At 46.6% G+C, this 27,658-nt stretch overlaps 1 protein-coding gene across 1 annotated transcript in view; it reads left to right on the top strand.

Moving 5' to 3' along the window:
• The window catches only part of LOC310697682 (uncharacterized protein), a 198,274-nt gene extending 172,636 nt beyond the window's left edge, over positions 1-25,638 (top strand). The window contains exons 3-4 of the mRNA XM_083484373.1: positions 22,908-24,414; positions 24,548-25,638. Coding sequence (XP_083340499.1) covers positions 23,336-24,409 — 1,074 coding nt within the window. The 5' untranslated portion in view covers positions 22,908-23,335 and the 3' untranslated portion in view covers positions 24,410-24,414; positions 24,548-25,638. The remainder of the gene's footprint in view (positions 1-22,907; positions 24,415-24,547) is intronic.
• The last annotated feature ends 2,020 nt before the right edge of the window (positions 25,639-27,658 follow it).

Raw genomic sequence — 27,658 nt, forward strand, 5'->3', positions numbered from 1 at the left:
TACCCTTCAATATCTGCGGGAGGTGATGGCGCTCCTCCCCATACATCTACATAACAATACCCATACCAATGCCTAACTGCCACTCGAGCAAAGCTCGCTGCCAATACCCTCAGACCTGCAACAAATCCCTAATCCCCGCAGATATGTCAGCCAACCAAACATTGTTTCCCACATTGGAAAGATGCACGCCATCCTCGCGGTGCAGGGCCACCTTGCTGAACTGGATGTTGGGGTGGTCAATGACCCCCCCCCCAGCGCTGCCACTCTACGAGCCACTGAGCGTTCCAGGATCTTTCTGGATTTGTTTATAGCAATAGGGCATCAGCAGTCCCTTCAAGTGCACCTTTCCAACAGTGATTACCAAATTAAGACTAAATTTGGGAAAGAAATCCTCAGATCATCAAAATCATTGAAAATGTTCCACATTAAGTACAGGCCCTTCCGGTAGGCCAAATCATTTTCACCCAGCTGAATGACAAGGGCATCCGGTGGGCCTTTCACGGCGGCTCTTGCTTTTACTGCTGGCAGAAATGGTCAAAGGCCTGGAAACGATGCCTTATGAGGAACGGCTAAGGGAGCTGGGCATGTTTAGCCTGGAGAAGAGGAGGTTAAGGGGTGATATGATAGCCATGTTCAAATATATAAAAGGATGTCACATAGAGGAGGGAGAAAGGTTGTTTTCTGCTGCTCCAGAGAAGCGGACACGGAGCAATGGATCCAAACTACAAGAAAGAAGATTCCACCTAAACATTAGGAAGAACTTCCTGACAGTAAGAGCTGTTCGACAGTGGAATTTGCTGCCAAGGAGTGTGGTGGAGTCTCCTACTTTGGAGGTCTTTAAGCAGAGGCTTGACAACCATATGTCAGGAGTACTCTGATGGTGTTTCCTGCTTGGCAGGGGGTTGGACTCGATGGCCCTTGTGGTCTCTTCCAACTCTATGATTCTATGATTCTATGATTCTATGATTCTAAATCCCGCCCAACGCATTCCACTGAGAGTGATCCAGGAGATTTCAACATTTTTTGGCAGATCTAACCCGCACCCCTGGCCACGGCTGACAGCATGGTTTCTGGCCCAGTGGACGATGCTATGGCCTATGATCCAAACGTGCACAACCACGTCACCTAAAAGAAAAAGAGCATAACAAGGAGGGGTCAGGGGTTATGAAAACAGTCATAAAGGCCTCCGAATGTACCTTTTAAAAGCATCTGACTTCCATCGACCCAGATCCTTTATCCTTTCAGCTGGTAAGCCTAAGTGTACCGCTGTAGTGGCTGCCCTGATCCGATATGAGTGGGCCGCAAATTCAGCTGGGGGAAAACCACAAGCAGCAATTGCCTTACAAGACATGAGTTTACACGCGTTATGTGTAAGACGGGAGCCATCTGCATGTATGAAAAATGGTCCAGGGGTATTTGGTCTCAAATATATAAATCGTCTTGCGTCCTTTACTGGGCATGGCCCTTTCTTTTGAGTTGCTATAAGCCGAATTAGGGCCCCTTTTCCTAGCTGATCAGTTTTTGAGCTCCGGATATGGAGCACTATATCTGAACGAGATAATGTCACATCCTTTAAAAGGATCCCACGTCCAACAGAATCTGGCTGGTCGTCGCAAACCACCTCACCTATGCGCAAGGCGCCGAAAAAGGCGATGGAGTAAGCTGCTGAAAATAGGCGTGCTTCATACTTTGACCAACAAATGGCCCTTAGTTTTTTATGGATTTGACATAGGATGTCGAAGGTTATGGGTCTTCTACCATCAATGCTGGGAGGCTGAAGCCTGTGCCAGCCCTCCAGCACCTTCCTCACCAGAAAATCAGCACAAGGGTCTACTGAGTACATGGCGTTACAAAAGAAGGAGATCGCTGCAGACTGTATGTTAAGTGTCTTCGCTGTGCGGCCCAACCCTCGTAAATGTTAGTTTCTGTTCTTATTCTGAAGTGATTTATTGCTCAGAGAGATAAGTCTGGTGTCCAGCGCTTCCATCACAGTGCCAGGCCTCTGCTTCGCAGCCTGCATTCCAAAGGCATTCCAAAGCTCTGAGCAGAAGCAGAGTCTAGCAACAGTCAGAAAATAAGCCTCTGTCTTCTGTGCGTTGGTGTGCATAAATCAGTCTCACGCAGAGTTACTAAAAGCTAAAAGCACTTTTCATACCCACAGTCACGGAATATCGTGCAAGCATGTCTGTCCCGGACAAAAACCGAAAGCAGAATAGAACAAAGGACTGAGACTCTCAGAAGTGACGCAGAGTCTCTCTGCCCCACAGTAGGCAGGACGCACACTCTGATCTGTTTAACCCTGTAAGCTCAGGTTCTCCTCACACCCCTTCTCGTCCTACACTACTGGGGGCAAGCAAGTATCACCACTTACCCCAACTCCAAACCACCACAGAATTCCCCATGACACTGGAAGCTCAATGGTTTAGTAAAGCCATCAGCCAAGTTATCGTGACTCACACAATATTTCAGCTGTATCAAACCTGATTGAACACTTTGACACACATTCTGGAAACGTATGTCTAGATGCTTGGTTCTGGCCTTAAACTGCCCAGATTCTGCTAGCTTCAGATAGGGTTGATTGTCTTCCCAAACAGTGATGGGCAAGCTACAATTCCCACAGATCTCTTGCATCCAAGCATCTATAGAACTCCAGTTCCCGGCACAAATCTGACAGTTCCCGGCACAAATCTGACTTCCAGGGTGGCGCCCTCTGATCCGGAGGGACTAGCTCCGCGGAAAACGGGTCTTCCCGCTACGGCGAAGCGGGGACCCTTTCAAAAACCACAGACGGATGAAGCCTGTGACCATGGGACTTGGCGGGCACCTTTCGTGCCCCCCAACTCGTAAAGAAACCCCGTTACGGGCTCCGGAGCGAAGAGGGGCAAGTGGCGCGGTGCTGAGAGTCAACTGCTTCTTCCGTGGAGCGAAGCCGCACAGCCGTTGCCGGAGAGCGCTGCCTTTTTCCTGGGACAATTTGGCTTTTAAAACAATTACCCGTGAGTAACTTAATTTTGGACAATTGGACTTTAAATAACGACCTGCAAGTAGAAAGGAAAATTGGACTAAGAAATTCTTCTTAATTTGGCACTGAAACGGGAAGGTCTAAACAGGAAGTCAGCCTTCCGTTTCTTGTAGATAGATTAAAGCAAAGACATGGCAAACTAGAGTTCAGAAAATAGTTTGTAAAGGATCAACTTTCATCATTTAAAATTGTTGAGCCCCCTTCGGGAGCAGGAGAAGAGGGGGGATTTTTTCCGGACTGTTTAAACCTGCAGAAGAGAGTGCAAAGAAAAGTAATTTTCCACCGTCTTGAACCTGGGAGCCGGGTGTCAGGACTGACGTTTTTCGGGAAGCTCATTGACCATAGACAAACATCTTTGACAGATAGTTAAAAGAAGAGAAACATAGTGATTCCATTGTTCTCCCTCGCATTTTAAAGGAACAAATATTGACAAAATATCTGAAAAAGGAAACTTAAGAGAGTTTGTGTACTGGTCCAGTAAACGCTTCCGCTGCGCCACCAGCAACAGCTCTCTTTGCAGAGCATTAATTAAGTCCAGTGCAGAGATTCTTGTTGCAGTACAAGCTTCAGAGTCTCAGCAGCAAAGAAATAATGACACAGGGAAGCCTGTCTTTCCAAAGACAGGTTTATTGCAGAAAGATAACAAACACACCTCCGGAGCTTTCTGACATTTTGCTTCACGCCCCACACAGAGAAAACAAACACTCTTTATATACTGAGCAACTTAACAACTTAACGAGCTTGACTACTTAAAGTTACATGACATTGCTAACTTGCCAGCGTCTTAGGTTTCACACCCTAACACCCCCTCTCGCTGGCAATACAAAAAACAAAATTACTTCAGACCCATTTCTTCACAAAAGTTTTCATGCCGCTGATACCCAAGCGGTTTTGTAAAACCATCAGCTTGATTTTCATGACTGGGACAGTAATTTAATTTAACAATTCCTGCTTTTACCGTTTGACAAACATTTTGAAAGCGGATGTCCAAATGTTTTGTACGACCTTTAAACTGCCCATTTTGTGCTAACTTAAGACACGGTTGATTATCACCCCATACAGTGATTGGAGTGATGGCCTTTTCATACATCTCTTGTGCCAAGCATTTGTAAAATTCTAGATCTCTACATAACTCAGATAAGGCACAGAACTCAGCTTCTGTTGACGACAAAGTAATCAGGTTCTGTTTATTGGATCTCCACCCAATCAGAGAGTTACCAAATTTTATTACACAGCCAGACACTGATTTTCTATCCTTTAAATTTGCCCAATCACTATCTGCCCAAAAAGTAATTTGTGCTTGTCCTTCCGAAGATAATTCAAGGCAAAAATCTTTGGTGCATTGTAAATATCTTAACACTCTTTGAATTCCTTTCCATGCATTTACACTAGGTTTCGAAGCTTCTCTGCTGAGTAAGTTAACAGCGTAAGCAATATCTGGTCTACTCCATTGCGAAAGATGAAGTAAGCTTCCCAGTGCTGACTGAAAGATTTCAGCACGCTTGAATTCAGCACTATCCTTGAACTCATTGTCTTTTACAAAACCCATTTCCATTGGTGTTCTAACACCTGCACACTCCGTCATGTTAAACTTTTTCAACATTTGCAATATCTTGCCTTTTTGATTCAGTAGAAAACTGCCATTTTTGGTCCTATCTATCTGAACACCAAGATAGACCTTCACATCACCAAGATTCTTAACTTTGAAGTGTTTATTTAACTCTTTGGCTAGTTTTTTTACTTGTTCTTGTGTCTTTGAAGTATAAATCAGGTCATCTACATAAACAAGCAAAGATTCTTGAGCATCTCCAGAACTTCTGAAATATAAGCAATTGTCAGCCTTGCTCCTGCTAAAACCAATGCCTACCAAAACGTCATTCAAACACTCATTCCAATTATGAGCAGATTGCTTGAGTCCATAAATAGATTTATGTAGTTTCCATACCTGATTTGATTTACCAACTTTCAATCCTGGCGGTAGCTCCATATAGAGCTCTTCAGCGAAGTCTGAATGAAGATAAGCTGTAGAGACATCAAATTGATTCACTTTGAACCCTTTCTGAGCAGCAACTGCTAATAGTGCCCGTAGGGTTTCACTCCTTGAAGTGGGTGCATAGACTTCAGAATAATGTAACCCCTTTCTTTGCGTAAAACCTCGAGCTACAAGCCTTGCTTTGTACTCTGGTTTCCCCATCACTGTTGTCTTTTATCCTGTACACCCACCTACAACTTACTGCCTTGGTGCCTTCTGGCAGTTTGGTGATGGAAAACACACCCAGTTCTTTCATAGAATTCAACTCCTTTTGCATGGCCTCACACCATCTACTGGCCTCCTCCTGGGGTAATTGCTCAACGTCCTCAAAACTTTCAGGTTCGCAATTTGCCAAACCAGCCCAAACACTAATAGCTTGGTACCTTTCAGGAGGTTTACCTTTGTTGGTACGCTTAGAACGCCTTAACAGTTCCTGCGATGTTCCTTCAGTTTCCCCCTCTGACCCAGAATCACTAGTCGTCACCTGTTTGTCACTAGTAGTTGAAGAACTTTCTGATTCTGACTTTACACATCTCTCTTGCTGTACAGGTGAACTTTTAGAGCTAGAAGATTCTGACTTTACAGACTTGGGTGAACTAGACGATTTCTCACCCTCGTCCTCAGACTCAAATTCCTCAGTCTGTTCTGGAACTAATACCTGCCCTGGGGCCTGAGTTTCATTGTTACTGTTCACCACATCAAATAGTATGTCAGGATTTCCATGAATTTTATTCCAACCATCCTGTTCACAAAATTCCGCACTTCTGCTGATTGTGATTTTCATTTGATTGCCTTCTACATTCACAAATCTCCAACCTTTTGTGTTTGCTTGATAACCACAGAAAAACATTTCTTTAGACCTAGGATCGCCTTTCCTACGTTGTGCCCTAGGCACCAGCACATAAGCACGACATCCAAAAACTCTTAGATGATCAATTTTTGTTTTTTTCCCAAACAGCATGAAGTAAGGAGTGTTGCCTACTGTGCTATTGTACACTCTGTTAAAAGTATAATTCGCATACAGTGCAGCCTCAGCCCAAAAACGCTGTGGAAGTCCAGAATCAAACAGCAAAGCAGCACTGGCTTCCTGTAATGTTCGAAATTTTCTTTCGGCAACTGCATTCTCCTGTGGTGAATAGGGATTGGTAAGCCTATGAACTATACCTTTCCTTTTTAACCACGTCTCCAGCGTGTGGTTCACATATTCCCCACCACAATCTGATTGTATTTTACGTACCCTGGTGTCAAATTTACATTCGACTTCTTCAATCCAATCCATTAGGATGGAAGCTGCTTGTGATTTTTCTTTCAGAAAGAAAACCCAACTAGCCCTTGAAAAGTCACCCACCAAAATTTGCATAAATCTCGCACCTCCAAGCGATTTGACTGGCATAGGGCCACACACGTCTGTGTGCACAAGTTCAAAGGGTTTCTTGCTTACTCTATCAGATCTAGGATAGTTACATGTCTTAACCTTAGCATGTTTACAAGCAGAACAATCCAGAAAATTTGGACAGGGTTTAATGTTACACTCCTCAGCTAAATCTGACATCTTGCTTACATACTTAAAGCATATATGAGCTAACCTTCTGTGTAGTAGATGTGCACAACCTGTATGAGGAGCCTTATTTACACACTTAGCTTGCGCTTCACCTGTTGAACATCTACCTGCTGCTAACTGCTCTTCAACCAAAACAAAAAGCCCATCCTCACAGGGAATTTTAACTAACTCCTTTCCCTGTTTTGAAATGGTGCACACATCATTTTCAAACTCAACCTTAAAACCACTTTTTACCAGGCATGACACACTCAAAAGTCCATTCTTCATTCCTGGAAGAACAAAAACAGGAAGGTTAGTTTGCAAACAGTTAACATAAATTGTGCCTTTAAGGTTCATTTCTCGTTTACTATTGTCTGCTATAGTCATGGTTTTTGCAACTGGCAATGTCTTGCAGTTCATCAAGCGGCCACTAGATGTCGCTGGAACTAAACTGTGACTTGCTCCACTGTCAATTATCCACTTCAAAGTTTGTTGGCTCCTTTTAGGACTCTGTTGTGCTGCCATTGCAGATAGTCCCTTATCAGCACCTGCTCCCCCTCTGGATCGTTGATTCTTGTAGTTCTCAAGTCGTCTTCCCCTGTAACTCCGGAAACTGGCCTTGGACTGTTGAAATTCCTGTTGCTTTTCTGGACACTTTGCTATCAAATGAAACCTGCTGCCACATCAAAAACATGACTTGCTGGCCATAGCAGACACTTGTGAGGCTTCCTTACAGCTCTGCCTGCTAGTTTCCCCACGCTGGGAATTATCTGAACATCCAGCCCTTGGGGTATTTGAATTATCAATACGTTTTCAATGATGTTGATATTCTTGTTCACACAATCTACCAGTCACATAATTCATATTCAGCTGGTCCTCTGGCAAAACTTGTAAAGTTAGTACTAAGTTTTCAAACCCTGCATGCAGGCTGCTAAGCAGAGTATAAACTTTAATATTTTCAGCAAAATTCACACCTAAAGATGACAGTCGGTTGAAAGACTCAGTCATCTGTGACGTGTGTTCAACCACACTATCCTCTGGCTTCAGTTTCAACTCATACAAAGCACGTATAATGTTCACCTTCTCTCCGGGCATGGCTCTATGGTGAATTCGCCTAAGAGCTTCCCAAATTTCAAATGCAGACCTTAAATTTTCCACATGAGGTAATTGGGAATCGGCTATCGATACCATCAACATACATCTAGCTTTAGTGTCCATTTTATCATGTTCCCTGTTCTGAGCATGTGCAGCAGCCTGTTGCTCTGCTGTGGCATCTGCTGCAACAGCCACAAACGGCTTTCGCCTCTGGACATAGTCAGCCCACACTTCTTTGGCTTCCAACCAGACTTGAGCCCTCTTAGACCACTGCACGTAATTAGCAGAGTTCAACTTTGTAAAGGGAACCTGGAAATTTTCCACTGGCATTCTTGGGGTCTGCTGCTACTCCCTCTGTGTGCCCTTTCTTCTCTTTCCCCTTGGGATTTGTTTTACTCACTTTTCAGACGCCTCCAGCCTCCTTTAAGAGCTGGATTTACGACCAAGCCGGTCTTCTCTCATCCGAAAGCTGCTTTCACTTTCTCTGCACACAATACAGCTGTAGAAACATAGAAGGAGTCCATAACCTAAGAGAGTTTGTGTACTGGTCCAGTAAACGCTTCCGCTGCGCCACCAGCAACAGCTCTCTTTGCAGAGCATTAATTAAGTCCAGTGCAGAGATTCTTGTTGCAGTACAAGCTTCAGAGTCTCAGCAGCAAAGAAATAACGACACAGGGAAGCCTGTCTTTCCAAAGACAGGTTTATTGCAGAAAGATAACAAACACACCTCCGGAGCTTTCTGACATTTTGCTTCACGCCCCACACAGAGAAAACAAACACTCTTTATATACTGAGCAACTTAACAACTTAACGAGCTTGACTACTTAAAGTTACATGACATTGCTAACTTGCCAGCGTCTTAGGTTTCACACCCTTACAAAACTTTGTTGTTAGATCTGCCTTTAAAAGAAAAGAACAAATAGAAGTTCTTCCCCTAGAGGAAGCCTGTGAAACTGTTACTAAATTTGAAACGGGGAGCTCTGCAGCTGCAACAGATTACGATCGTGGGAACAGACTTCTGACCTTGCAGAACAATGTATTCAGAAGCTCTGGTTCGTGCTCTCTGTAAAACAAGTGCCCTATTGGATCAGCTACATGAGAAGAAGGACTTGACGACTGTTGCGATCGGAAATTTTGGACAGGTAGTGGGTAACTATATAGAGCCCACCCAGGAATCAAATCAGGAGTGTGCTCTGACAGATCAGATGAGGGAAGAAGATGTTGCTGAACCTCGGATGCCAGAGGTGGAGGGAGTTGTGGCCCAGCAGGAACATGAGTTGTTGGATTTGATAAATAAACTTGGAAAAAGCCAGATTTGGAGAGATAAAGTTTTGTTTGGTTTGGAAATGGGGGGGTTGGATAGACCCCCCTATGCAGGGATGTTTTGACTTTCCAAGTCTGGCAATGGGCCGCGAGATGTTTGGGGTTGTGAGGGCTCTTAATTCTGGAGGGACTTTGAAACATGTTCCTAATTACCACATGGAGTTTAGTGTGGACTATGGAAAAGGGGCTGATTTGTCGAGAAGGGTCAAAAGCATTGTCAAGCTGGAGTTCCCATGAGTGAAAGGAGCAGGAGACAAAGTAAAGTACAGGTATAAATATGAAGAAGAGCCGCGGAAGGGACATGGAAGAGACTTAAGGGCCTCGGACATAAGATTACCAGGTTAATGCGCCAGATTGATGGGATAGAAAGGACTGACAAAACCCAGGACCAGGAGGAAGAGACGCTGGATGAAGATTGGAATAAAATTTGAAATTTTTTTTATTAGGATTGTTTTACAAAATTGATGAAGGTTAGAAAAATGTTGGAACGAAATTATTTGGCTTTAGCAAAAATGTTAAAAGAATTATGTAAGAATATGTTATGGTTATGAGAAATTGGTATAAATAAGATGTAAATTTTAAGTTTTAGGGTTTTTTATAGTAAGATAAGGTTAAAATAGACTAAGGTAATGAAATGACAGAATATTAGGAAAAATGGAAAGGATTTGCTGCGCCAATTAACAACTAGGATACAAAAAAAGGGAGGAGTGAGGAGGTCAATGAAAGAAGGTAATGACAGTTAAGAATTTGAGAATATTGGATTTGTTTTTAAATTTCTGTGGCTTATTTTTGGTTTTTTGATTGTGCTCTGTTACGTGTTTTGTTGTTATTTTTTGACTTTGATTTTTACTAATTTGTATCGTTTGATTGTGGTTTGTTTTTCTTGTTTTTTTCCTCTTTCTTTTTCTTTTTTGTTTTTCCTGTAATTTTAAAATTCTTAATAAATATCATTTTTTAAAAAAAAAAATCTGACAGTGCGCTGAACTCAGCCTCAGTAGAGGATAGCGCAATGAGACTTTGCTTCCGGGACTTCCACCCAACAAGAGAATCCCCAAACTTTATCACCATTCCGGATACGGACTTCCTGTCATTCAGATTCGCGAAGTCGCTGTCTGCCCAGCATGTGAGCTTTGTCTCACCTGCAGCTGACAGTTTGAGACTAAAGTCTTTGGTATCCTGCAGGTAGCGCAGTACCCGCTTGACACTGGGCACTTACACTGGGCTTTGAAGCTTCCCTACTGAGCAGATTGGTAGCAAAAGCAATGTCTGGTCTTGTGCTGGTCCCGGGGGGGGAAAGGTACTAATACCGTAGCCGAAGTTCAGTCCAGAGTTGGCGAACCCCAGGAAACGCTGTAGGTCCTTGCGGTTCCGAGGTGCTGCCCATTCTCGAACCGCTGCCACCTTCCCCGGATCCATCTGCACCCCCCACCTGGTGAGAGTCGGTGACCCAGGAAGTCCACTGACCGCTGATGGAACTTTCACTTGCTGAGCTTTGCATACAGACGGTGCTCGCGCAGGCGCTGCAGCACGGTCCGGACATGACCCTCGTGGCGACCCGGGTCACGGGAGTAAACCAGAATGTCATCCAAGTACACCACCACGTACTTGTCTAGCAAGTCCTGGAACACGTGGTTGATGTACCGTTGGAACACAGCAGGCGCGTTGCACAAACCGAAGGGCATAACCAGGTATTCGAACTGCCCGTACCGGGTCCCGAATGCTGTCTTCCACTCATCCCCGGCTCGGATCCGAATCAAATTGTAGGCACCCCGGAGGTCTAGCTTGGTGAACACCTGCGCCCCTTGCACCCGCTCCAGTAACTCCAAAATAAGGGGCAAGGGGTACCGGTCTGGGATGGTAATTTTATTCAGGGCCCGGTAATCATGGCAAAGGCGGAGCTCCCCACATTTCTTTTTAACAAAGAGCACTGGCGCAGCAGTGGGCGAGGTAGAAGGCCTAATGAACCCACGCTCCAGGTTCTTGCGCAAGAAGTCCTGCAAAGCCTTGCGCTCTGGCTCTGTTAATGAGTATAAGCGACTCACCGGTAGGGGCGCTCCGGGCTGAAGGTCTATGCCGCAGTCAAAGAACCGATGCGGCGGCAGCTGGTCTGCCCCCCGTTCCTCGAACACGTCGTGATAGTCCCGGTACTCAGCGGGGAGCGTTGCAGCAGCCTCCTCAGTGGGCGCAGCTGCTAGCATCTCAGCCTCAGCAGGAGAACTTGGGTCTGGGAAGTGTACAGTCCGTTTGACCCAGTCAATCTGCACATTGTGAGCCTCTAGCCAGTCCATCCCAAGCACCAGGGGGAACCGGGGCATGGAGGCAATATCCAAAGTTCGCATCTCACGGTGCTGCTGGAGACACAGGACCAGGGGCTGGGTCTCCTGAGTAACGGCTCCCGAACGCAGGAGCCGTCCGTCGATTGCCTCCACCTGTACCGGTTCTGGCTTGTTCTGAAGTGGCACCCGATGATGGGCAGCAAAAGCAGCGTCCATATAAGAGCGGGTTGCCCCCGAATCCACTAGAGCATGGGTAAGGATTCAGGGCCCACCTGGAGGGTATAGACGTACCGGAACCATAAGGTGTTGTAGTTCAATTGGTGCGGCCCCATTCTGTGTGGTTTGGGACCCCAGGTAGCCAGGGCCATCAGCTACTGGGGTTGGCAGTTTCCCTGTGGCTGGCGTTTCTCAGGACAGGACCGGGCATAGTGTCCACTTCCGCCACAATAGAGACATAGATTCCCCTCCCGACGCCGCGACTTCTCTGCGGGGGAGAGGCGTGGCCGCACTGCCCCAAGCTGCATAGGTTCCTCCAATGACTCAGCTGTGCGTGTGGGGCTGCTGGTAGAAACTGGTGCTGAGAACTGGAAGTGCCAGCGGCCCCGAGCCTGACGACGGTCCTCTAGCCGATCGTCTATCTGTAGACTCCGTTGAATGAGGGTGTCTAGCATGGTGGGGCGTTCCATAGTGGCCAGCTGGTCCAGTATCTCGTCTGAAAGCCCCTCGAGATACTGGTCCCGAAGAGCAGAGTCATTCCAGGTCAAGTCCTGTGCCAGCAGCCGGAATTCCGTGGTGTATGCGGCCACCGTGGACTTGCCCTGTTTCAACCGCCGAATCGCCCGGTTGGCTTGACTCCCCTTCTGGGGGTTGCCGAACGCGGCCTCCAACAGATTGCAAAACCCCACATAGTCCGCCCGCAAGGGGGAGTCTTGCCTGAGCAGCGGCAACGCCCACTTGGCCGCCTGGTCCTTTAACAAACTAATCAAAAAGTGCACCTTGGTGCGGTCGTCCGGGAAGTTCCGGGCGCGCCCCTGAATGTACAGCTTGGCCTGGGCAAGAAACATGGGAAAGCTGGCCGGGGCCCCATCAAATTTCTCAGGCAAGGCCACTGGGTACTTGCCAGGAGCCGGGGCGTCGGCCCCAGGAGCCGGTAGGGCGTCCAACCGCTGCTGAAGTGCCGTAACCACGTTACTGAGCTGCTGCACGGTGTGTGTCAAGGCCTGGTTCTCCTGGGCTATTGCCAACAGTGTAGCCGCTTGGTCGGCCATGGCCTCTGACTCTTCCCGAACGCACCCCAACAAAGAGGGAGTGCGGGTGTGGCGGGAGCAAACTGTGCTGGTCCCGGGGGGGAAAGGTACTAATACCGTAGCCGAAGTTCAGTCCAGAGTCACTAGCAGGGTAGACGATCACTAGATGAGACGCAAGGTCCGAAACAGGGAGCCGGGCGGGGGAGCAGGAACGCTGGTAGGGCAGCAGCAGGAAGCCAGGCGGGTAACAGGAACACTGGTGGCTCAGCAGCGGGCAGCCGGGCGAGGAACAGGAACACCGGAGAGTCAGGAGCAGGAAGCCGGGCGAGGAACAGGCACACTGGGAGTGCAGATCTAGGTCTGGGTAAAGCAGGTACTCCACAACGACGTTGCTCCCGCAACCTGGGACCGGGCTGCCTGACCTTTATCTTCTTCTAAGGCCGGGGGCGGTCCCGGCCCCCAGGAGCCCCGCCTCTCCTGGCCTTAAGGCGAGCACTCCTCCTGGGAGAGACCAGTTCCCTTCGCCTCTCTGCCCTAAGCCTCTGCAGTTCAGGAGAGGTCGAAGGGTTACTGGGCCCCGGGGGAGGCTCTCCTGTAGCCACTGAGTCCTCCAGCACCTCTGGGGCCAGAATGGTCTCACCTGGTGCCTGCCCCTGAGGATCTGGCACAGGTGCAGGCTCCTCAGCATCTAGGCCTTGCCCCAGTTCAGCCGGCCCTGGAGGCGGGGACTCCTGTGCCGGCTGGGATTCCTCCGGTTCACTCTCAGACTCAGAATCCCAGGCCATCACAGGTCTGCTCCTTTGGGACAGATACAACAGACTACCCAGAGCTGACTGAAAGAGCTCAGCGTTCTCGAACTCAGCACTTTCTGCTTGCTGGCTGTCTTCCACGTAGCTCATCTCCATGGGTGTCCTAACCCCTGCATAATCAGACATTCTGAACTTCTCAAGCAACTGCTCAATCTTGCCTTTCTGACTGAGCAAGAAGCTACCATCCCCAGTTCTAGCTATCTCCACGTCCAGGTAGATTTTTACTGCACCCAGGTTCTTGAGCTGAAACCGCTTCCCAAGCTCTTTGGCAAACTTCTGTACCTGTTTGTCTGCCCTTGCAGTGTAAATGATGTCATCAACGAAGATTAACACCATTTCCTGTGAGTCTCCTCACCCTTTAAGGTACAGGCAACTGTCAGCAAGAATCTTCCTGAAACCTAGCTTCTTTAAAGCTTCATTCAGGCACAAGTTCCAATTTCTAGGCGATTGTTTCAGACCGTAAATCGACTTGTGAAATCTCCATACAGTACCTTGCTCATTGCCCTCAAACCCTGGAGGAGGAAGCAAGTACAGATCCTCCTGGAGGTCTGAGTTCAAGTAGGCTACATCCACATCAAAGTGATGCACCAGCAAACCTCTTTGTGCAGCAATGGCTAAGAGCATGCACAGAGTTTCACTTCTGGAAGTAGGAGCATAAACCTCCGTATAATGCAGCCATTTCCGCTGCGTGAACCCTCTGGCTACCATCCTAGCCTTGTGCTGCGGTTCTCCAGTTGCTGTGCCTTTAAGACGGTAAACCGAGCGGCTACTCACGGCCTGTATGCCCACTGGCAACTTCATGAGGGAGAACACACCTAGAAACTCCATTGAGCTCATCTCCTTCTGCATCGCCTCATGCCATTTCCTGGCTTCTTCCTGAGGCAGTTTCTGAACATCCTCAAAACTCTCAGGTTCACACTGTGCCACACCAACCCACACACTAGTGACTGCAAAACTGTCAGGAGGTTTCCCTTTCGTTGCCTGAGTTGAACGGCGCAACACAACTTCAGGTGCCCCCTCTGACCCACTAGGGCCAGCCAGAACGTCCTTGGCATCAGAGAGCTCCCCCTCTGACTTGCTGCGCCTTCTGGACTTCTCAGCTGAACCTGTTGGTGAAGAAGGAGCACTGCTGTGTTTAAACTTCACTGCTTTAGGAGAGGTTCTCCCCTCTACCTGCTCTGTGTCTGGACTCTGTGCCTCAGCAGCAGGTTCAACCTCTTCCTGTTCTTCATCAGCAGAGTCAAGCAGACTCTCTGAAAGAATATCAGGGTTCCCATGTATCTGTGTCCACCCACTCTGCTCACAGAATTCAGCACTGTTGGACTGATTCCCTGATGGATAAGCGAACCTCCACCCCTTGGTCCCTGGCTCATACCTACAGAAAATCATCTTTGGGACCTAGGGCCACCCTTTCTGCGTTTGGCCTTTGGCATGAGGACCCAAGCCTCACAGCCAAAAACAAGGAAGAAATGCACCTTGGGCTTCTTGCTGTGCATCAGAAAAGAGGGTGTGTCCCCTACCACTGAATTGAACGACCTGTTCAAGGTAAAATTGGCTGTCTGCCAAGACTCCCCCCCCCAAAAAAAAAGCGCTGTGGGAGCCCGGCATCAAACAGCAATGCTGCGGACATCTCCTGCAGCGTTCTGTTCCGGCGTTCTGCAACGACATTCTGCTGGGGACTGTGTGGAGCTGTCAACCTGTATTGAATTCCCTTCTTTTTTTATATAAAATTTTTATTGGTTTTTCAGTTTTTATGAACACAAACATTACACAATGCAAACAAACAAACACATAAACAAACATGTATAATTTTGAAACCTTTCTTCTTAAACCTTACTTCACCAACTTCCCCATACCTCCCCTTTCTGCAGCCCAATTTCCAAATTTGTTCCAGCAAATCCTACTGTATTGAATTCCCTTCTGGCAGAAGAAACTTTGCAGCACAGACCCGGTGAATTCTTCGCCGCGGTTGCTCTGAAAGTTTCGCACGCGTGTGGAAAACTGCAGTTCCACTGCCGCAATCCAGTCTATGATTAGCCTCACTCCTGTGTTTAAGCGTGAACAGCCAGCCGTTCCTCGAAAACTCATCTATCAGCACTGATGCAAATTTAGCCCCACCAAGACTGGTTACTGACATGGAGCCACACAAATCTGCATGTACTAGCTGAAAAGGCCTAGTGGTCACCCTTTCAGACCTTGGGTATGGGCACGTTTTCACCTTTGCGTGCTTACACGCTCTGCACTCAAGAAACTTAGCACAGGATTTCATTTTGCACCCCTCAGTACATTCTGGGATCTTCTTCACGGAACCCCAGCTCTCTGTCTGTGAGCCTCCTCATCGCAAAGACGCCCCGCAATATAATCCAGATGCAGCTGGTTGGCCGGCATAGCCTCCAAGGTCAAACACAACGTCTCATAACTCCTGTCCAATAAGCTCAGGAGAATGTACACTTTGAGCTCCTCAGAGAGAGGGACTTGCAGCTGTGGAAGCTTATTAAACGTGGCCAGCATCTGGGTTATATGCTCTCTCATCGAACCCCCCCCCGGCATAAGCTTCATCTCAAAAAGACTCCTAGTAGTATGGATCTTGGCCCCAGCAGTCGTTCTCTGATGGACACACTCCAGAGCGTCCCAGTCGGCCTTCGCTGTGGTCAAACCGTCAACATGAGGGACTTGGGAGGAATCCAAGGCAAGGATTAAAAGCCCCAACGTTCTCTGGTCCCTTCTCAGTGCAGTAGCTGCCTGCACCCTCGCTGCTTCATCAGCGCCAGCAGCTGCTGGGGTAGGTTCACATTGAACACAGCTCCACAGGCCTTTCCCTGTTAGCCACGCCCATGTTCTCCTCGACCAGTCCTCCCAGTTATGCCCATTAAGCCATTCAAATGGCACATTAAAAGTTTCCTGGAGCTCAGCCATCTCCTCCCCCGGTCCTCCCTTGGGGCTCAGAAGTACTCACGCGTACCAGCCGGCTTCCAAGGAGAGGCCTCCAGCGACACTTTGCAGCACACAGCTTGCAGCCAGCAAGACCCCCTGCTTTCCTCCAGGCAGGGTCTCAGAGCTGGGCTTCCTTCTTCAGCAGCCAAAAGCTTTTTTAGCACACAGCACATAAAGCAGGCTTTCTCTGACAGCTTAAAACTTCGGCCATAACCTCTGAAGTGATTTATTGCTCAGAGAGATAAGTCTGGCGTCCAGCGAGCTTCCATCACTGCGCCAGGCCTCTGCTTTGCAGCCTGCATTCCAAAGGCATTCCAAAGCTCTGAGCAAAAGCAGAGTCTAGCAGCGGTCAGAAAATAAGCCTCTGTCTTCTGTGCGTTGGTGTGCATAAATCAGAGTCTCATGCAGGGTTACAGCAGAATTATCCACAGTCACGGAACATCGTCTAAGCATGTCTGTCCCGGACAAAAACCAAAAGCAGAATAGAAGAAAGGATTGAGACTCTCGGAAGTGACGCAGAGTCTGTCTGCCCCACAGTAGGCAGGACGCACACTCTGAGCTGTTTAACCCTGTAAGCTCAGGTTCTCCTCACACTTATCACTAAGCAGCTGCGTGGAGTCACAGGACTCTGTTTACATTCCAGGGATTCCAGGCTATTGGAAGTCTCACGGAGACGGGAGACGGGATGTGACATTAGTGGTTTCTTGTTTCCTTTGTTCCTTTGTTTCGTTGCTCTCTGCTCTCACAGGGAGAGGATGTATATTTCTTTGTTCTCTGCGTAGCTAGAAAATAAAGCATAGCAATGTAGCTCATACTATCTCATCCTTCCGTGTGCTGTTTTGATGCTCTGCTGGGACGACGTGCCTGAGGCCTTATCAAAGGATCAGGTTGTCAATTAACCGTCGGTAGGTGATTCCGAAGATGAGCCTTATCAGCTCGGTCGAACAGAGATTCTGACATTTTTGGTCCTGGGCCCAGAAGAACAGAATCCAAACGAATGGCAGAGGAACGGAACACAGCTTATCTTCTAGGCGTGTCAAGAAGATTGATGAGAGGTATGTGCTCTTGCCGCAGGAAGCCTGCCAGTCCTTAATTAATGGCAATAAGGGGTGGACTTTGAACTTCAAGCCAAAGCACTAATCAGCTGCGGCAGAAGCTCAGGAGAAAGCGAAAGCCTTATGCAGTGTGCTTTTGGAATGCAGCTGGCAAATAGACGCAGTCTGCTTTAAAAGACACAGACATGGCCAGTCCAAGAGTAACAGAGGCTCTTGAGAACGTGTGTGATGGCCTGGGATTCCGAGTCTGAGAGTGAACCGGAGGAATCCCAGCCGGCACAGGAGTCCCCGCCTCCAGGGCCGGCTGAACTGGGGCAAGGCCTAGATGCTGAGGAGCCTGCACCTGTGCCAGATCCTCAGGGGCAGGCACCAGGTGAAACCATTCTGGCCCCAGAGGTGCTGGAGGACTCAGTGTCTACAGGTGAGCCTCCTCCGGGGCCCAGTAACCCTTCGGCCTCTCCTGAACTGCAGAGGCTTAGGGCAGAGAGGCGAAGGGAACTGGTTTCTCCCAGGAGGAGTGCTCGCCTTAAGGCCAGGAGAGGCGGGGCTCCTGGGGGCCGGGACCACCCCCGGCCTTAGAAGGAGATAAAGGCCAGGCAGCCCGGTCCCAGGTTGCGGGAGCAACGTCGTTGTGGAGTACCTGCTTTACCCAGACCTAGATCTGCACTCCCGGTGTGCCTGTTCCACGCCCGGCTTCCTGCTTATGCTCTCCGGTGTTCCTGTTCCTCGCCCGGCTGCCCGCTGCTGACCTACCCGTGTTCCTGTTCCCCGCCTGGCTTCCTGCTGCTGCCCTACCAGCGTTCCTGTTCCCCTGCCTGGCTCCCTGTTTCGGACCTCGCGTCTCATCTAGTGATCGTCTACCCTGCTAGTGACTCTGGACTGAACTTCGGCTATGGTATTAGTACCTCCCCCCCCCGGGACCAGCACAACGTGTTTGGATTTCCAAAGCTCAAAAAAAATAATTATCAAAACTGGGTGCAGCATGCAGAAGCTCTGCTACGAAAAGAGGGTCTGTTTAATGTGATATCAGACGCCCCCCCAGCTCCAGTGACTGAACAATGGAAGGCTAAGGATTCCAAAGCAAGGGGAACTCTGACGCTGATTGTGTCTCCTGAAGAGCTATGTATTTTGCGTGACAAGGCCTCAGCCAGGCAGATGTGGGACAGTCTACAAGAGTCACATTCTTTGTTCTTTTATGCCAAGTTGCATGATATGGCACTTGCTGATGGAGCAGACGTACGTGCTCACCTCATGGAAATGCAGAATCTAAGGCATGAGTTGCAACAGCGTGGAATCACCTTTCCAGAGGCTGTGTATTCCTTCATGATTCTACGTTCTTTGGGTTCAAGTTGGGAAGCAATTGCCAGCCAGCTTGCTGTTTTGCCTACTGCTCAGCTTATGGTAGCGCATGTCACTGCTGTGGTGTTAAATGAAGCAGATCGGCGTAGTGCTAGCTGCATCACCAAGGGGGAGTCCTCACAGACGTCATCCCAGAATGCAGTGGAACCACTAGATGGTGCCAAAACTTTGAAGGCAGTGAAATGCTACTCGTGTGGACGTCTAGGCCACGTGAAGGGGGAATGTGAATATCCCAAGGCCAAGGCAACAGAGCAGTGCAGCGAAGGCTCAACGTGTGGAAAAGGCAAAGACAAGGGTCCGATGTCCAGGACAACGCAACACAAGGCAATGGTCTCACGCTTCACTCCAAAGGTCCAGAAGACGTCTAGATCTTTCTTCATCGTCGACTCGGGAGCTACTAGGCACATCTGTCGGGACAAACACCTGTTCGCGGTCTTTACTCCGCAGGAAGGTGCGATTCACCAAGCGGATGACCACACGATCTCCAGTCAAGGATATGGAACGGTTGTTCTTCACAGCTTGGATGCATCGATACGCAAAGTTCTTTTTGTTCCAAATGCTGCACACAACCTATTGAGCATTTCACAGCTGACTGAACAGGACATAGACATTTCCTTTAAGAAAAGGAAGTGCACCATCACCAAGAAAGATGACTTTGTATTGCATGCTGATTATATTGATCGTTTGTTTGTATTGCATTATTATGCTTCTGTTGATGTTGTGCAGGATGAAACTTGTTGTATTGCAGATACTAACAAGGTTTTGCATGCAGGATGTATTCATGATTATCACAGGAAACGTGGTCATTTAAACTTCGAGGCAGTTTCCAAAATGCCTGCCTTAGTTGAACCCTGCAGGTACCACATGAAGTGTAAGGCATGCACAGCAAACAAAGTCAAAATGGCTGCAAAAGGTAAGGTGTCTAGTAGACAAGCTACAGAACCATACCAGGTAGTGCATGCAGATCTCGTTGGTCCACTAACACCCTCTTTGGGTGGAGCCCGGTACTTCATGGTCCTCATTGATTTATTTTCCAGGTATATTCACGTGTTCAATCTCAAGCAGAAATCAGAAGTGTTTCCTAGGTTCAAGGAATTCTGTGCTTGGTTGAAAAATGTGCATGATAAACAGGTGAAATGTTTATTTACAGATTGAGGGGGAGAATTCACTTCTCAGCAGTTTGAAGCTGTTCTGACTGAGAAAGGAATTCAACATGACCTTTCAAGTCCACGGTCTCCTTGGATGAATGGACTTTGTGAAAGGGCAAGCCAAACATTGCTTCAAGGCTTGAAAACCTTGCTGCATGATGCCAATCTCCCAGAGAGTTATTGGGCAGAATCGCTCAGCTGTTTTGTTTATACTTATAATTGCAGATTGTCATCACCGATTGGTTGTACCCCCTATGAAAAGATGTTTGGCAAGAAACCATACATCAAGCACATGAGAATCGAGACACAAACCCGACGCAAGCGGGATTTTCTCGGAGAGGGAAAACCCGGGCTTTCGGGGACAAACGGGGGCGCTACAGGGCGCATTAGCCCCCCCAAAACCCCTCTGGAGGGAAACCAGAGGGTCAGGATCCCAGCGGAGCCGATTGCAGACCGCCTCACGTGGAAAACGGAGGTCAGTTTCATCTGAGATCGGACAGGAACGCAAGACTACGAGCGGAGTTTGGAATGAGAGGTTGGTGATTCGGCAGGCGGTTTGAACTTCTTTCTCTGAGAAAGTTTGCTAAAAGTAACCTACATTGTTGCAAAAAGTTGTAAAAAGTGGGCAACTAAAAGAGGAAGCAGAAGTTGGTTATTTTGTGACTTTGGAGGTCTTAGTTGTAACAATTGGTTTGACAGAAGTAAAGACAGTAAGACGCTTCCCTGTACTTTCTGTTTAAAAAAGAACTGCGCAATAAAATAGAGATTTTGCACCTCCATTTTAATTGGAGTTTAAAGCAACCCAGCAACAAAAAAGAAGAAGAAAAGAGATAAAAAGACAGATTGAATGAGTTATCTGAATATATTTGGTAACGTGTTTCCTCTATAGGTTTTTTTATTATTACTTCTGTTTTCAACCTAGCTTTTTTATTATAAAAGGGAAAATGACTGAGCTTGAGTGAAGGATCTTCATGTTAATCCCCTCTTTTAAATTTCAAGTACCTACGAAGTACCTATGAAGGAGAAGGAACTGCCTATTCGGCTGCATTGTGGTATTACGTCACTTGATGTATATTTGGATTTAATTTAAACGTGGATTTGGCTTTTTTCTTTTTCATCTCTATATCACCAGATTTGGGGTTACTTCTTCAATATCTCTTCTTTTTTTGGTGATTTTTTTCTTTCCTCTGCATAATCTGAATGCACTGTCTGCCAATTGGTTTCTGTGGATATATTGCGATATTTAGGCATTTCCAAAATATTTTATATTCAAATTAATTTTTTTCATCTCAGCACTTTTGAACCCCGGATTGCCCTTTCAATTTTCCCCCCCTTTGCAACACTTCTGGTCACTTTCCTCCTTTTTGCAATAATTTTGGCTATCTTAAAGATTGCACATAGTGTTGAATGGTATACAGTTGATTGGACATTATATTATTTAACCCCTGGAGTCTTCCTCGGACTGTGGATAGGATTGGAATTAGCCTAAGTGGTGGCAAGAAGAAAGAATAAATTCTGTTTTGTGTTTTGTTTTTCGAAGGGTGTTCAGTTTTACAATTATAATTGGAAATTATCAATGGAAATTGGGTTTTGACAGCTATATAAGTAATAGGAGAACTTATTTCTGAAATCTTTTGAATTATAATTTGAATTTATAATCCAATTGAGTTATAAATTAATTTTCAACATTTATATTCACTATTGGGTGTATGAATATTTCTGGGAGGTGTATGAAAATTTTTGTTTATTCTTTCTCTCTCTTGAAAAAGTGTTTTCGTTACCTTACTACTGACTGTATACTTTAAGGGAAAGTGTTAAGATTTACTAAGATTGGTGGGGGAGATTGAACATAATGTCTCATACACAGAAAAAAGTGAGTGAAGGCGGAACGCCGGTGGATAGGAGAGGATCTAAACAGGAAGCAGACTTTATAGGAGAGATTTTGAAAATGTTTGCAGAAATTAAAAGTGATATTAAGCAGAGTGAAAAGAATTTAGAAACAAAACTAGAACAAAACAAAACAAAATTAGAACAAATGGATAAAAGAATGGGCCAGATGGATAAAAAAATTGATGTAACAGTTAATGAACTGAAAGGGCAATTAAAGGAGGTGAGCAGGAGGACACAGACTCTGGAGGAAGGGATGAAAAGGACAAAATTGGAGATGAAGGAGATGAGAAAAGAGGAAGAGAAAATAAGAACAGGGATGTCAGAAAATAACAAATCACAGGAGGAGGTCTGGGACGCGATTGCCATGAATGAACATAGGCAGAGAGAAGTGAACCTAAGATTTAGGCTTGTCCCAGAGGTGCAAGGAGAAAATATTAAAGAGAAATTAATAAAAGAGATAGCACAATGGATGGAGTTGCAGGCAGATGAGGTTGCAAGAACAGTGCAGAACGCATTTCGAATGAAGATAAGATCTGCTAAGGCGAAGAAGTTCCCAGGAGATTGCTTGATTACATTTAAAGATAAAGAGATAAGAAACTTGATACTTCAGAGGAATAGAGAAAAGAGATTGAACATTGAGGAAAATTATATAATTATTTTTAAAGATATCCCAATCAGGCTGTTAAAATGGAGAGAACCATACAAACCAATGGTGCAAGTTCTAAAGAAAAACAAGATATAATTTAGATGGGAATACCTGGAAGGGATTTCCTTCTTCTACAAAAGTAAAAGACAAGTCCGGAGGAAACAGGTAAATTTTTGAGAAGGTACAAAGAGCTACGAAGCGAAGATGAAGAAGCAAGAGATGCAGAACCAGGAATGGAGGCGGCAGGAGGAGCGGACTTGGATAAGATAGAAGAGGAAGGAGATAGACGAAGAAGAGGAAGAAGAAGAAGAAGAAGAAGAAGAAGAAGAGGTAGATAGATTATAAAATTTGTAATAAAAATTTCAATATGGCTAAAATGGCGTTGAAATTATGGACTTGGAATATTAATGGTATTAACGAAAAAATGGAACAAAATTGAACAACATTTAAAAAAGAAAAATTTGGACATTATTTGTTTAGAAGAAACTCATGTGGCAAGACATAAAAAAGTTTTCAGAGCTAGCAGGGCAGCAGTTGAAGAAGGAGCAAAAAGGGTTTTCTTGTGTGTGTGTGTGTGTGTGTTTCTTTGTGGCTGATTAGCTGTTCTCCCTGTGCAAAGGTCAGAGGGGGCAGGGTTTCTGTTGAGGCAGGTGATTAGCTGTGGGAGGAGCTTATCAGAGCTAGCAGGGCAGCAGTTGAAGGAGGAGCAAAAAGGGTTTTCTTGTGTGTGTGTTTCTTTGTGGCTGATTAGCTGTTCTCCCTGTGCAAAGGTCAGAGGGGGCAGGGTTTCTGTTGAGGCAGGTGATTAGCTGTGGGAGGAGCTTATCAGAGCTAGCAGGGCAGTGGTGCGCACAGTTTGATCCATCTTTTAGATTTAGGGGAGCTAGTCTCAAACGTTTGTTGGGGGAGACCTAGGTTTTTTTGTGGGGGGAGTTATTTGTCCTGTCTTCACGCTTTTTATGATGGAGGACCGCTGTAGCCACCCCCAACGACACGTTCTCAAGATGCAGGGGGAGGGAACAGCTGCAGTCGCCTGTGGTTCCTGCGCAATGTTTGCCATCTTGCCAAAGGTTGCAGGCAGCTTTACCTGCAGCAATTGCATGTTGATTGCCCTCTTAAAAGACAAAGTCCAGCAACTGGAGAAACGTGTAGCTACGCTCCAAAGAATTAGAGAGCTGGAGCTCTTCTTGGAAGCAACAGAGCACACCGTCTCCACCAAGGAGGTGACAGGGGACTCCCCTGAGAAGGAGGCTAGTTCACCAACACAGGAGCCAGATATATGGAGAAACGTGACTCAAAGAAGGAGGAGGCCCAGGGTTCACTCTGATTGTTTAGAAATACACAATCGCTTTGAGGTCCTCTCCCCTAGCATGGAAGACGAAGAGCAGACTCCATTTGAGGATCTCTCCCTCATTACAGTCGATCAGGTATATGAAGACGAGCAGCAAAGTCAGTCCTCAGGGAATGTGCAGGCGACCTTGGAACGGACAGCTCACGGAAGAACCCCGACCAAACCTAAGAGGAGGAGTGTAGTGGTGATATGGGATTCCCTACTGAGGGGAACAGAAGCAGTGATCTGTGGGCCTGACAAGATGTCTCGGGAAGTGTGCTGTCTCCCGGGGGCTAAGATCCAAGATGTCACTGAACGACTGCAAGGAATCATAAAACCCACTGACAAATACCCCTTCCTCTTGGTTCATGTGGGAACCAATGACACTGCAAGCAATAGCCTCCAGAAGATCCAAAGAGACTACGAGGCTCTCGGCAGGAAATTGAAGCAATTAAATGCACAAATTGTCATCTCATCTGTCCTCCCAGTTGAACGACGTGGCCCAGGGAGAGAGGGAAAAATAGTGGAAGTGAACAGCTGGCTTCGCAAATGGTGTAAACAGGAACGGTTTGGATTCTTAGATCACGGACTGCAGTTTCTTGAAGATGGACTTCTGGCAAGCGATGGGCTGCACCTCACAACGGTTGGGAGAAATGTTTTTGCCAAAAATCTCAGAAACCTCATCAGGAGGGCTTTAAACTGACTAATGTGGGGGAGTTACAGATAGGTAGCCGTGTTGGTCTGCCATAGTCAAAATAAAAAAATTCCTTCCAGTAGCACCTTAAAGACCAACTAAGTTAGTTCTTGGTATGAGCTTTCGTGTGCATGCACATTTCTTCAGATAATGTGGGGGAGGGAGACAATACTCCTGAAGGTAGGAGTCTATCAATTGATGAAGATGATCATCCAAATGTCATAGACCACATGGAGCAAACAGCACGCAGACCTAGTGGTGGGAGGAAAAAATCCTTAAATAAGAGACACGGGGGAATGATTAATGGACTTCAATGTCTGTACATTAATGCGCAAAGCATGGGAAATAAACAAGATGAGCTTGAGCTCTTGGTACAGCAAACTAAATATGACATAATAGGCATCACTGAAACCTGGTGGGATAAGTCCCACGATTGGAATGTAATAATGGGGGGATACAATCTATTTCAGAGAAACAAACCAGACAAGAAAGGAGGAGGAGTGGCGTTATATGTCAGGGATGTGTATACCTGTGAAGAGATCCAAGATTTAGAACCTCAAAGCCAAAGTGAGAGCATTTGGGTCAAAATTAAGGGAGAGAAGAATAACAGAGACCTCATTGTGGGAGTTTACTATAGATCCCCAAGCCAAACGGAGGACATAGATGATGCCTTCCTAGAACAGATGGCCAAGCATGCAAAAGGAAGGGAGATAGTAGTAATGGGGGACTTCAATTACCCGGATATTTGTTGGATGTCAAACTCAGCCAAGAGCATAAGGTCAAACAGATTCCTCACTGGCCTTGCAGACAACTTCATTCTCCAGAAAGTGGGGGAAGCAACAAGAGGAACAGCCATTTTAGATCTGGTCCTAACCAATGTTGATGATCTGGTTAGTGGGGTAGAAGTGGAAGGATCATTAGGCGCGAGTGATCATGCTCTTCTGAAGTTTACTATACAGCAGAAAGGAGCAGCCAAGCATACTAGGACTCAATTTCTTGACTTTAAGAAAGCCGACTTCATAAAACTTAGGGAAGTGCTGGGTGAGATCCCATGGACAGTAATACTAAAAGGAAAGGGAGTTCATGATGGCTGGGAGTTTGTTAAGAGGGAGATAGTAAAAGCACAACGTCAGGCAATACCAATGAGACGGAAACATGGAAGGTGCCTAAAGAAGCCAGGGTGGCTATCTAAAGAACTTTTAACTGAGTTAAGATTAAAAAAGGATGTGTACAAAAAATGGAAAAGGGGGGAAACCACCAAAGAGGAATTCAAACAAATAGCCAGCACATGTAGACACAAAGTCAGAAAAGCTAAAGCACAGAATGAACTCAGGCTTGCTAGAGAGGTTAAAAGCAACAAAAAAGGCTTTTATGGGTATGTTCGTAGCAAAAGGAAGAACAAAGAAACAGTGGGCTCACTCAGAGGAGAAGATGGTGAAATGCAAACAGGGGACACAGAAAGGGCTGAACTCCTCAATGCCTTCTTTGCCTCAGTCTTCTCCGATAAAGAAAAGAATGCTCGACCTGAAGAATTTGGAGCAAATGATTCAGCAGAGGAAACACAGCCCAGAATAACTAAGGAGATAGTACAAGAATACTTGGCTAGTTTAGATGTATTCAAGTCTCCAGGGCCAGATGAACTGCATCCAAGAGTATTAAAAGAACTGGCAGATGTGACCTCAGAACCACTGGCAGTCATCTTTGAGAATTCCTGGAGAACAGGCGAAGTCCCAGCAGACTGGAGGAGGGCAAATGTTGTCCCTATTTTCAAAAAGGGGAAAAGAGAGGACCCAAACAATTACTGCCCAGTCAGTCTGACATCAATACCAGGGAAGATTCTGGAGCAGATCATTAAGCAAACAGTCTGTGAGCACCTAGAAAGGAATGCTGTGATCACCAATAGTCAGCATGGATTTCTGAAAAATAAGTCATGTCAGACTAACCTGATCTCGTTTTTTGACAGAATTACAAGCCTGGTAGATGAAGGGAACGCAGTGGATGTAGCCTACCTTGATTTCAGCAAGGCATTCGACAAGGTGCCCCATGATATTCTTGTAAAGAAGCTGGTAAAATGCGGTCTTGACTATGCTACCACTCAGTGGATTTGTAACTGGCTGACTGACCGAACCCAAAGGGTGCTCATCAATGGTTCCTCTTCATCCTGGAGAAGAGTGACTAGTGGGGTGCCACAGGGTTCTGTCTTGGGCCCGGTCTTATTCAACATCTTTATCAACGACTTGGATGATGGACTCAAGGGCATCCTGATCAAATTTGCAGATGACACCAAACTGGGAGGGGTGGCTAACTCCCCAGAGGACAGGATCACACTTCAAAACGACCTTGACAGATTAGAGAACTGGGCCAAAACAAACAAGATGAACTTTAACAGGGAGAAATGTAAAGTATTGCACTTGGGCAAAAAAAAGGAGAGGCACAAATACAAGATGGGGGACACCTGGCTTGAGAGCAGTACATGTGAAAAGGATCTAGGAGTCTTGGTTGACCACAAACTTGACATTAGCCAACAGTGTGATGTGGCAGCTAAAAAAGCCAATGCAATTCTGGGCTGCATCAATAGGAGTATAGCATCTAGATCAAGGGAAGTAATAGTGCCACTGTATTCTGCTCTGGTCAGACCTCACCTGGAGTACTGTGTCCAGTTCTGGGCACCACAGTTCAAGAAGGACACTGACAAACTGGAACGTGTCCAGAGGAGGGCAACCAAAATGGTCAAAGACCTGGAAACGATGCCTTATGAGGAACGGCTAAGGGAGCTGGGCATGTTTAGCCTGGAGAAGAGGAGGTTAAGGGGTGATATTATAGCCATGTTCAAATATATAAAAGGATGTCATATAGAGGAGGGAGAAAGGTTGTTTTCTGCTGCTCCAGAGAAGCAGACACAGAGCAATGGATCCAAACTACAAGAAAGAAGATTCCACATAAACATTAGGAAGAACTTCCTGACAGTAAGAGCTGTTTGACAGTGGAATTTGCTGCCAAGGAGTGTGGTGGAGTCTCCTACTTTGGAGGTCTTTAAGCAGAGGCTTGACAACCATATGTCAGGAGTGCTCTGATGGTGTTTCCTGCTTGGCAGGGGGTTGTACTCGATGGCCCTTGTGGTCTCTTCCAACTCTATGATTCTATGATTCTATGTTTTGATTAATAAAAGATTAGGAAATGAATTTATATCCTCGGACAAGACTAAAAAGAGAGGGGTAGTGTCAGGGGTTTAGGAGCAGAGGCACGGGCAAGGGAGGA

Source organism: Podarcis liolepis (assembly GCF_965112155.1).
Source record: "Podarcis liolepis genome assembly, chromosome: W".
NCBI classification, from domain to species: Eukaryota; Metazoa; Chordata; class Lepidosauria; order Squamata; family Lacertidae; genus Podarcis; species Podarcis liolepis.